The 12,284-nt window shown below is 41.9% G+C and overlaps 1 protein-coding gene across 2 annotated transcripts in view; it reads right to left on the bottom strand.

The window, feature by feature from the left end:
- SFMBT2 (Scm like with four mbt domains 2) overlaps positions 1 to 12,284 on the bottom strand; it is a 115,724-nt gene that overhangs the window by 54,976 nt on the left and 48,464 nt on the right. For both annotated transcript variants that reach the window (XM_027639811.1, XM_027639810.1), the window contains exons 6-7: positions 10,055 to 10,301; positions 4,415 to 4,512 (exon numbers count right to left, since the gene is read on the bottom strand). In XM_027639811.1, the coding sequence (XP_027495612.1) occupies positions 4,415 to 4,512; positions 10,055 to 10,301 (345 nt within the window). The remainder of the gene's footprint in view (positions 1 to 4,414; positions 4,513 to 10,054; positions 10,302 to 12,284) is intronic.

The raw sequence follows: 12,284 nt of genomic DNA, 5'->3' as shown, positions 1-12,284 counted from the left end.
ATGCCCATATGCAACACCTATGGAAAGATGATGAGCACCCCAAATCCTGGATAGGGTTTAGTTGCCCAAACAGAGGTGTCTGAGATGAGCTGAAAGACACATGAGGATCCATGACATCTGCACAGGACCCACGGATACAGCACAGGAGATCAGAGAAAGCATAATGGGATGTCTGAGAAGATCCCCAGCTGTGGGCCTCTCTCTAGGAAACTAAATCCCATGATCTCTGTCCAGCATTCGTCTTACACAAACTATTCAGCTGTAACTCTAAAATACGACTTATTCGTAATATTAGGGCTAGAAAGTGAGTTGGGAGCTTGGCTCCCTTTTAGAGAGCACCAGCAATGTCAGCACTGAAACAAATCACTGAAATTGTCACATATAACTTGAAATCAGGCCCTGGTTTGACCACACTTCATATCCAAAGCCCTGACCATTTTCTCAGGTGACCTCTGAAGCCTAAGCCATCATTTATAACTGGTACTTAACCAACCATGGGGCATCCCTACAGCACCCTTAAATGAAAGCAGACAACAGCAAAGGACACATCTCCTTGGGCTGTGTCCTTTTGGAAGGATTTGTGCTCCTAAACCATTCAGACACCCTTGAAAATCCTGCCTGCATTTATTTTTCTTTTAAGGATCAACATGTTTTCTGAAAAGAGCGGAACAACAAAGTAGCAGGTGTGCTGCAAAAAAGCTTTTGTGAAGAGAAAAAATTATTCCAGGATGTGCAGTTTGCAAAACACCATGTTTAGTAGCTGCATAATAGCAGCATTTTCTGGCAGTTGAACATCACGTTCCTTCTCAAAGGATCCTAAAGCATTTTACAAACACTTTCAACATATGGCCAAGTGTAAAATAGCACCAGGAAAAAAAAAAAAGAAAAAAAAAAAAAGAAAATCCTGTATGCAGCTTTCTCCCTGATTTTTACAACCGGCTCGTGTGGTCTGGTGGCTGGTGTCATCTTCTTGGATGCCAAGGGGCATCAGGGTTGTGCTTTTGTAAGGGATTTTTGGATCTGCTGCTGAAGACCACCACGTGCCAAGTTGAGTCTTGCCACACTTCTGAGCATTGATAACTCAGGCTCAAATTCGTGGTTTATGAGTTCTCAAGGCAGAACCCAACACCAAAACCAAAGAGCATCATCACTGACAGCAGCAATGGGCTGATAGACCCTGAAGAGGAGCCACTTCTCACACAACAAACACAAATCTGCTTTCCCAGTAGCACCTCCTGGGACCAGTTTGATGTCACTGCCCACAGTCATGCACAGCTCTAAGGACAACAGAAGTTAAAGCTGTAACCCAGCCAAACATGTACATGCTCACCCTCAGGACTGCTCATGTAGACCAAGCACACAACTATGCTCTCCTCAGTGATGGAATTCTGCAGGGAAATGTGGGACAGGCAGCAGGTAATCCCTCGGTGTGCAGTTTACCATGTCTGCCAAAGTAAACATTCCCATCTTTCCAGAAGGTCTTTAAGAGTTGCCAGCTGTCAAACTCTGTGTTTTATATCTCATCTAACACATGACAGCTACAGCAGCACAGAGCCCAAGGCACCATGAAGAAACAGTACTTCTGTGCTGGCTTTGCAAAAGTAAAATTAAAAAATTGAAAAGAAATTATTAAGACACCTTTGAATTCAACACTTTCTGCCAGGATCTGGGATTCTCCTTGAAGGTCCCACACATAAATATTGGGTTACTTTGCAAGATCAGTCAAGTTTACTTTCATATAGTCTCCTAAAGCCCTTCCTTAACTCATTACTAGAGGAAGCCATGCTCACAGGCACAGACAAGATCTCATATTTTCCTCTTTAATTAAAATGCACAAGATGGGGTTGATTCACCCTACATAGTATCATCATAGTATCATAGTATAGATTGGGTTGGAAAAGACCTCCAAGATCATCAAGTCCAACCCCTGATCCAACTCCAATTACTATATCATGGCACTAAGGGCCACGTCCAATCTCTTTTTAAAAACCTCCAGGGATGGTGAATCCACCACCTCTCTGGGTAGGCCGTTCCAATGCCTGATAACCCTCTCTGTAAAGAATTTCTTCCTAACATCTAACCTAAACCTCCCCTGGCAGAGCTTGAGCCCATGTCCCCTTGTCCTATTGTTGGTTGCCTGGGAGAAGAGACCAACCCCCACCTGGCTATAACCTCCCTTCAGGTAGCTGAAGAGAGTGATGAGGTCGCCTCTAAGCCTTCTCTTCTCCAGACTGAACAACCCCAGCTCTCTCAGCCTCTCCTCATAGGACTTGTGCTCCAGTCCCTTCACCAGCCTCGTTGCTCTTCTCTGGACCCGCTCCAGCACCTCAATATCCTTCCTGAACTGAGGGGCCCAGAGCTGAACACAATACTCCAGGTGTGGCCTCACCAATGCAGAGTACAGGGGAAGGATCACTTCCCTGCTCCTGCTGGCCACACTGTTCTTGATGCAGGCCAGGATGCCATTGGCCTTCTTGGCCACCTGAGCACACTGCTGGCTCATGTTCAGCCTCCTGTCGATCAGCACCCCCAGGTCCCTTTCCACCTGGCTGCTCTCTAGCCACTCTGTGCCCAGCCTATAGCGCTGCATGGGCAGAATAAAGTGATGCCCACACACAAACCACTTATTCAGCCTCCTGCCTTCCCAGCACCAGAACCAGGGGCTCAGACTCCACCAAAGACTAAATTCAGCCCATCTTGTACTCATCTTCCACATTATAAATAAAGAAACCCTATTGACCTAATCCTGCCTTCTTACCACATTTAGCCCCAAAGTAACTCTCCTCTTGGGCCATTCAAGCATTCCAATGTTTTGCATTGTCTTCTAAGAGGTTCATCTTTGGAAGCTCAAACCACATGGCACAGCAACTGGGATTTGCTGAATTCTAATTTATGACACTCATGCAATAATTAAAATAAGTGGGTATAAGTCTGGCATGCTGAGAAGAGGCAGCAAAACAGCTGTTAGTTATAAACTTCTTTAAAAAAAGGATGTTTTATGAGCCTCATCACAAATATTCTTCACTCTTTCATACAGACAGGAATAAAATACACGCATCAGCCATTCCCTACTGGGATTAAATCCCTGCCCCATGCAATGTGTTTTTGATCTTGAAACTGCCAATGCAAACTTTAATAGAGTTGGCAAATTGAGGCATTGGATGAAATAAATGGCAGAGACTCAAAAATCTCCAAACACCATTTCCATCACAACACGGGGCTCCTCAACCCCAAATTCGAGCCCAAGGCCGACACAGTCGGCAGAGCTTTCACACTGGAAGCAAGTGAGCCACTGCCTGGGCCATAAGCAAAGCATTCTCAAATTAAGGTTGCTAATTTAAGTGCATCTCAGCTGGGTGAGGAGCCTGGATTCCTCATGGGAAGCTGCTGGTATGTCCCTTCAGAAAGGGTGAAAGTGGTATGTAAGCCAGGATGGGGCATGATGAGTGCCTTCTTCCAATATAAAATTAGAGAATCATTTAGGTTGGAAAACCCCTCTAAGATCGAGGTCAACCATTAACCCAGCACTGCCAAGGCCACTGCTAAATCAAGTGCCACATCCACACATGTACTCCAGCAATTCCAAAGATGTTTTTGAGTACATCAGTGCAATGTTGCTTAAAGGGCACGGAAGGAATTCGGATGGTCTTCAGACTGATGGTGGGGAGGGCACTGTGATACACCAGGTCCCCAGGCAAGAGGTGACAGTGGAGACAGTGGGGCACAGCTGTGCTTCCACACACCTCCCTGAGCATCCTCTTGCACCCACAGCCGTGCTGCCCATCACACTGAGGGTGTAAGTATTAGGAACCAGACAGGCACAGCTAGAAATTAGGATTATCTGGAGCTATCATGATTAACAGCAGTGCAGATTTGGATGGGAAATTAAAGCTGGTGCCTCAGGGCCGAAGCACATCTCTAACTATTAAAAACCAGAGTGACAAAAAAAAAAAAAAAAAAGATGTGGAAATAAAATTATCTCCCTTTTCTGCTACAGGTCCCTGAAGGAGGTTTCTCTGCCTTGTGGCTTGTGATCAGATGAAAATTTTGGTGCAAGGCTCATAGAAATCTGTCCTGTTTGTGTCAACTTTTATATTTGCAGCCTTACAACTTCACGGTGATATATGATGTCTTTGCACAGGTCTAACAGAATAAAACACATGAAAAATAAAGCTGAGGAAATCACTGCTGATCACCCCCAGCCCCTAGAAAACACTGACCATGAAATCACTTATCAGAATGGAAAGTCCACGCATAAAAATGTGTTTTATACAAGCACCCTACTTGCGACCTCTCATGGTTATATATTAGAGCAAAGGCCATTCCTGCAGAAGTTTAGCATAAACTGCTAAATATTGCATGATATTTATTCATTATGGGTTCCATAAGTGAAGGAAAAATGTATGTCTTTTACCTTGAACACTTCCATTGGAAGAGGAAAATTTGCTGCATCATTAAGGGATTTTTCCAGAGCGCATTTCCACTCAGATATAGTCTTCAGAGAATAGATATCTAAAGCAAAAAAAAAAAAAAAATCAAAAAAAAAATTAAGAGGTGACTGTTTAGAGACCAAACATTTTTTAAATACTTAAGTTCTTATGTCATACAAATGGACAGTACAAGTGAAATGAACAGTGTGTATATTCCAAGTTGTACAGCATGGATAAATTCAACACAAAAGCAACTAGCAGGGACATACTGGAGGGATATCCTGGAGTGAAACCCAGAAAAATGCACATCCTTCAATTACTGCAGAAGAAACGAGAATTGTATTATCTCATTACTTGAAAATAGCAAAAAACTCTCCTTTGATTTCTCAAAACACTTGATGGTTTCTAGTTTGAGGAGCCTCAGGTCTTCAGCCAATATTGGTTATATTTGAACAAAACAAACATTATCTTTACTAAGGCTCCTGTTCATTGAAAGTGTTGGTTTGGTTTTAATTGCAGGATTGCGGGTGGGGGGAAGGTATGTGTGGGAAGAAACATTTCAGCTAAATCTCTACCCATACACATTTTTTTTGGTACCACACTCAATCCTGAGCATCACACCAGTTCAAAGACTCACACTCATGAATTTCCATCATTATACTTTTAGGCAACATCTTTGTGCAGCTTCACATTGCTTTCAGTGAGTTTCTTTACACAGGTTTAATATTATTAAATCATTATATTAACAAGCCCTTTATGGTTCAGTGCAGTGAAATGCCTATGAATCATCAAAGGAAACAATGTAGGAAATAATACTGTGATGAAGAATATTACACTGGATTTACTTCTGCCCTAGAAAACATATTGTTATCTTGCACATAACAAGTTATTGCAGAACATTCATATCAAGGCCTTAAAGAGACAAGATAGGTAGATAGATTTCAACAATTATTAAAATGGAAATGAACATTTACTCAGTAATAAACCTGATATGGAGTGAACAGTGTGAAGCTTTTCTTTCGCCAGTTTGGCTTCACACAATTACATCACAGTTCAATTTGGTCCAATTTGCATTTAAATTCTGTACATCTAACAACCATACATATTTACTAGCTAGCAAAGATTTACTGCTGTATCTTACAATTCTGAAGGAGGAAATAAAAAATATGTACAAAAAAAAAGGAATTGGCAAGCACTGTTTCCACCTTGCTCTGATGGTACAAGGGAATTTTATGCTCAGGACTTTACAGATTTAAGACCTTATCAAAACAGGATTTGCAGAATCACTCACTGGAAGTGAATGTATTTATACTTCCACTATATCAAATCTCCCTACTTCAGAACAGACATCAAGGATATGCATATGAATTTAAACACCCTTAAAGGGAAATGTTAACCTTTCAGGGTAGCATTTTTAATTCCTCAGCTGTCTGGTTATTAATGGCAATACAGATTTCAAGCCTTTGTTTGCAGCGTGTGCAGCGGTCACAAGTGTTAAGAAGTGCCCTCTTTATCTAATTGTTCGTTATTTTACAGCCCTGTTTCTCCACTTCTCCCTCACTTGCAGGAGCTCTGATCAACTTGAAGCGCAGGCAGGGGAATGACTCACCCTGTTTCTTTTTGGTTTAAATGATGCCAAACAGGGAAAGACTCAACACAATATGATTTTGCCCCATGTTGCAGCCAGCCCGTTGTTTCAACCAACAAAAGGTCTGAGTTAAGGAAAACCCTGCCTGATGCCTCCCTGCTGGAAACAGACCCTCATTATCTATGTGATGGCAGTGAAGCACAGGAAAGAAAGAAGTGGCATTTTAGGCAACTGTGCTCAAAATCAGTGAAAAAAAGCAGCAACTTCTTTAAGCAGTGTCAACAAACATCAATACAGAGGCAACTCCAGTGCTTTCAATAACCAGCAAGGAATATCATATGCGCATTTAATTAGTTGCAGATCACTTATGCTGGTGAGTATATGGACACTAAATTGCATGGTTAAAAGAGCATAAAGCATTTTATTTAAGTGCTAGGGTTGCAGGTAATTGAACCAAGTGTACTGTGTCAATTTGTATTAAGGTTAACAAGTAGTGAGCAATTAAAACAACTGGCAATTTGTCTTTAAACAGAAAGTAACACGAAATGAGATGATCTCGTCCTGCATAAACAGCTGAGCTAAGACCATCAGCGGCTCTGTGTCAAGTAGCCTCTGCCAATTTTCACTAGCAAGAAGGTTTATTTGGGATTCAGATATATGACTGAAGGAGAAGATAAGCTATGACCCCTTTGCTTTGGTTAATTGGGTTCATGAGACATACAAAGTCCCTGGAAGTTGCCATTTGGAGAAGACAGCCAGAATCACGGCACGGTTTGGGTTAGAAGGGACCTTAAAGATCATCTATTCCAACCCCCTAAGGACCCTCTTGCACATTCTTGTACATTAAGTGGGTGTTAGGAAGTGAATGGCTTCAGGAAGGAGACCTCTCTACCCAAAATACTGTATATGTTTGGATCCATGGAATCTCCTCTATCTGAGATACTCTGCATCTCAAAAGACGGACCTCAAACTGCTCTGTAAGATGAAACCCAACCTGACATATCCCCAAAGGTGGATCAACAGGGAAAAATCACAGCTCAGACATAAAGGGAAATAAAGCTGAGGGTGGATATGCAGCATCCAAGTTGAGGGCAGGCAAAGCACTGGCTGAGGCTCAGAACTGATGTATAACTGAACATCCTTGTTTGACAGCAAGGGAACACACAGCCTGATTTGGGAGGAGCTGCATGTCCTCAGCATCTTGTCAGAGGAGATTCACAACAGCTTTGATATACAGTCTAAGGCTGTTCCTGTTATCAACCAAGGAGTCAGATGCCAAAAATTTAGACAACCAGGTCTGTGTTCATTGGTTTCAAACCCCATGAGTGAAAAAAGTAGGCTTATGAAGATGTCATTTCATCTTACCTACGTTAGACATGTCTCAAGCATCCCCTTTTCTCCACCCATCATAAAGAGAAAGCAATTGCTCGTGCTGCACTGTCTTCTGTGTCTACACTACAGCAGGTGAAACTAATCCCTGGTGTGTAAAAACCAACATACTGCCCACAGACTCTCTCCTTCCTAAGAAGGTCCACACCAGGTCTTTTAAACAAAGGTCTTTCTAGTCCAAATCCTCTTTAACACAGAAGTAACTAGCAAGCATGTAAGCAGTCAAGGATGTATCCCTGGCCACCAGTCTTTAGGAAACTGCATTCTTTGCCAGTTTGTGTAGTAGCTTCATCCTTGAGTTTCTTTAGTGCTTCTGCTGCAAGCATCTCATCCTGATAACTCTCTACTGCTTCCCTGCCTGCTTGCTCCAAGATTCTTTTCGCAGACACTTTAATTTGAAACAGATCCCCCAAGACCAGCCTCTTGGCTCCTCTTTTCTCTCTTCTTCCTCTGATTTAACGTCTCATACACTTTACTCATCCATTGCTTCATGAGTATGTAGATGTTATGTGGGTATCAAATGGCTGATATACTCCACTATATCAGAAGTGGAAAAACTGGCATTCCTGCCTCTGGAAACTCATCAGATTCCCATTTCTGACTGGCTACTCCCTCAGTGCAGAGTCTGACAACTGCATAGACCAGAAGGAGGTCATCTAAGAAAGATCCTTAAGGGCAGTGTTCAGGAGAGGACTTGTTTGAAAACGGGTTAAGACCAGAAGGGTCTTTTCTCAGCAAACTCCTATGAGACCCAACTTTAGGACATGTGAAGTAATGACCACCTATTTAAGTCAATGGAAGTCAGGAATAAGATCTGGGCATTGAATTCATTAATAACAACACTCACTAAAAATTGAATGACCAGAAAAATGCCAAGCAGAAGAAATATGTATCAGATGAAGACAGATGAGAACAAAAGAGAGAAATTTCAAAAGCAGTTAATCCAGGAGAGGGGATTCCCTGGTTTCACAGAAATGTAACTTCAGCAAATAAAGAGTCCAGTAACAAGTGTAAAGACAAGTGAAAAAAAAAATGAAAAGAAAAAGGAAGGGGGTGTATGGAATCCATAGGGAAGGAAGCACAACAATAAAATGAGGAAAAAAGGACAAAAGGAGGAAAGAGCAGAAAGTGAACGAAATAAACAAAGAGGAAGCACAAATCTCCTTCGGGCCATTTCTCTATTGATTCACCAAACCTATACAGGCCAAGAGGGCTCAAAGGCAGGCAACAGGAAAGTGTTCCTCTGTAACACAAAGTTACAGAGTAAGCAACATTCACGATCTCCTGCATTCCCGTCTAATGTAGAAGTGATGGGGAACATTGATTCCTACCTATCAGTGAAGAAAAACACAGGTTTCCAAAAAGCATTCAAGACCCAAGTCCCAGACAAACTTGTGGGCACAACGATTGCATGGATGGGGGTGAACTCTCTGAACCAGGTGTGATGGGCAGAAGCCACATCAGAAATATCCTCCCAAAGGAGGGCTATCTTTCTGCTACCATTACTCATGGTAAAACATCACCAACAGCACAATGGAAATGAGGCACAGACCTGCACAAGCTGTTCACCTACACAGGAAAAGGTGGCTCAATTTCTGATCCCAGACTGGCTTAACTGCAGTCCCAATCCCTCCCCATTAAAGCTGGTTTGAACACTAAACTCAACCCTAAAGAGTTTTTCTCCAAGCTGTGATCTCCCAATGTTGCATACTGTCTGACAGATTTGCAAAAACCTCACTTCCTTGCAAAAAATGCAGGGGAAAAAAATCTGTGGTATTTTAAATCTGAAGGATCCCATCTACCCTTACTCAAAGGAGTAAGGTTATATGGCCAGCTCAAATGCCAGGTTGGATGGGGCTTGGAAAAACCTGATCCAGTGGAAAGTGTCCCTGCCCATGGCAAGAGGGTTGGAACTAGATGATCTTTAAGGTCCCTCCCAACCCAAACCATTCCAGGATTCCATGATTTTCTCAGCTTATAGCAGAGGAACCCTCGATGTGCAGTTTCACACGGACAGGCAGGTAAACCCAGCACCCTCACTGCACTTTCTGACTGCATTGAGACCATGAGGGTCTCTAAACACTTTCTCCAGCCCTGGGAAATTTCATGGAGGTCTACTGATACCCAAGAGAAATGTGTGTGGCCATGGAAAGACACATGGGAAAGAGGTCTTTGGTTGAGGGGAAAGCAAAAGGTGAGTATATGGTGAGAGGTATCACCTAGGACTTCATTAGGACAGCAGAGGACTGGTACCCAGTGAGGCCTCCCTCAGGATGCTTAAATTATGGCCAGAAAGACCTGGCCCCTAAAACACCACTGAAAAGGGCTGGACAAACAGGCACATATCCTTGGACTATCCCTACCAGCTCTGCTTCTTGGTGGAAAACTGCACAGACTGCTTTGAATGGACACTGCATCCTTCTAGGAGTGAGCTAGAAGTAAAACGAATTTATTAAATAAATTTAACAGAGTTTACCTGACCCACTTTGAACCCAAATCAGATGGCTCTCACGTGCCACATGTGTCACAGACAGAAACTGCTGACAAAGCAATGTGAACGCTGGAGAAGCAGAAACGGGTTGCACAAGTATCTCAAAACATCAGTGAATGCCAAAAAGGAAGGTAGTATTTTTAGGAGGCTCTTTACCTGCAGGTGGGTCCATTCTGTATTTATTCTCTTGACACCAACCGACTGGTCGAAGTCTGCAATCCAAGTAAAACAACCACTGGTCATAGGATTCAGTCTCCTCCAATCCCACATAGCGAAGGCGTAATCTTCCTCCAACATTTTCAACCACACTAACTATCCAGTACTGAAAGGGATTCTGGGAATCCTGCAGCTCTATTAAGGAATCAACTGTAATGAGGTCTACAGGGTTTTTTCCTCGCAGAGGCTGTTTGAATAGAAGCAAAACTCCTTATTTTAAACTTTATTTGAAGACTTCTCAAGGAAACAGATGACAGCAGAAGATTATTTTTGTTTTTCACACCATCATCCAAGCGATCAGCAAACAGTCTGTTCTTCTTCTATTTTACCCAATGTCTTCCAAGTGCAAATTCAGAAGTAAAACAGAAAACAACAGTTGTGCTAATTTCTCAATTGACATCATCAACAACAACAACAAAAAAAGAATAATAAAAGGTGGAACAGCTCATAAGGTACACCCACTTGGGATGCTCCTGAACAACTCAAAGGATTTCAAACCAAGTTCTCATTGATTGCAGCTGATAAGAACCAATCACAGGACTGGACCCTGCCATTTACCTAAAAGATGACCACTTTGGGCATGACCCTGAAATTTCACTCTGTGTGCTGATCTTTTCCACCAAAGGGTTTATCTCGTTCCTACCGGCATGGGGAGTAAATGATTCCCCACAGCCACGGATCCAAGAGTCTGTGGTGGTTATTCCAAAGCTCAAAGCCAAGAGCAGCTTTGTGGTCTTAGGATCAAAGGCCAAGGCACACAGGATTTGCTGGGTCAAGCCACCATGCCCAAGAAATCCCAGTGGCTGAGGTTATTTGCTTCCATGTAGTATTTTCCGTGATCCCGAGTTTGCAACCATTTACACATGGGTGTAACTTTACACCTGCAAAGCTGCCAACCACAGGCATTAAAAAACCATGAGATGCTTTGCAGAATGACACCTTTGGGGCTCTGTTTTTGTTTTGTGACTCTGACATCTGGTTAGATTTCTTATTTTTTATTAAAAGCAAGTTTGAATTCTTATGCAATGTCTCGATTCCAGGGCTTTAGGAGCAGCATTAAAAGACCCCAAGATTGGAAGCACTGCTCCCCAAAGGAGATGCTAAGCAAAGGTAAAATATATTAAAAACAAGGACTTTTTCTTTTCCTGTGTGTTCGTCCTACTTTTACTTAATTAAACAATATAAACCTCTCACATTACTTTTAAAAATATTAATACTGTAAATCAGAGCCAGTCCAGGATGGTTCTTTCTAGTAGTGGCTACAAAACAAAATAGGGAGATAGCCTTATTTTTAAAAAAGTTCCTTTTCCTGTTGAATTTCAAAAATATTCAGAATTTTGAGAAGCAACTGATTTTCATACATCTCTCTTTATCCAAAAATGCAGGCAACAGAATGAGAATGTGATAAAAAATGTAACTAAAATTTTCTAAAACCTTATTACACATACAATCTTAACCAGCTTTATGACTAATAGACATTTCTCAGAACAACATATTTGCTATTATAAGCTACTTTACAGTGTAAGCTACAAGCATCTGTATAATCTCTTCAAATATTATTTTATGGCAAAATGCAGCGTCAAAATTTAATAATATAATAGAAATCCACTTTAATGTGGGGTTTTTTTTTTCCTCTCACACATCTGCTTCATTGCAACAAAACATTCTTTAATAGGAAACGATGGTGTAACGATTTAACTTATTATATAAATCCCTGGCAGTATCAAAGTGAATATTGCCTCTCTGATTTGTGTGCTAAATTTTAAGCCAAGGGGTTGTCACTCACCCCACAAGAACTGAATGGCTAAGACTAATAATCAGTTTGCATGAAATATTAACATTTACTATAATGCAAGAACTCTTGATATGCATAGCCAGCATGTAGAAAAAAATGTTTAAAAGTAGCACTACATATTGATTTAACAGAGTAACAACAATCTGCAGCACTCAACAACAGCAAATCTGTCAACAGGGGCCAACATGCATCGCACGACACAGACAGTACTGAGCACATAAAACACCAGAAGAGGGTCAGAAACTGTTTCAAGTCAACACAACGTTTTCTCTCTCTGCATTTCTGCCTGGGGCTACCTCTTTTCTCTGCCTGAGGAGAGGTTTGGAATACACCAGAGATGGGGGTTGGACACCATCAGCTTCTTGCATATGGCAG

Source organism: Corapipo altera, unplaced genomic scaffold (genome assembly GCF_003945725.1).
Source record: "Corapipo altera isolate COAL_440 unplaced genomic scaffold, ASM394572v1 1b, whole genome shotgun sequence".
Taxonomy (NCBI): Eukaryota; Metazoa; Chordata; class Aves; order Passeriformes; family Pipridae; genus Corapipo; species Corapipo altera.
This window is presented reverse-complemented; position numbering and strand designations above follow the sequence as displayed.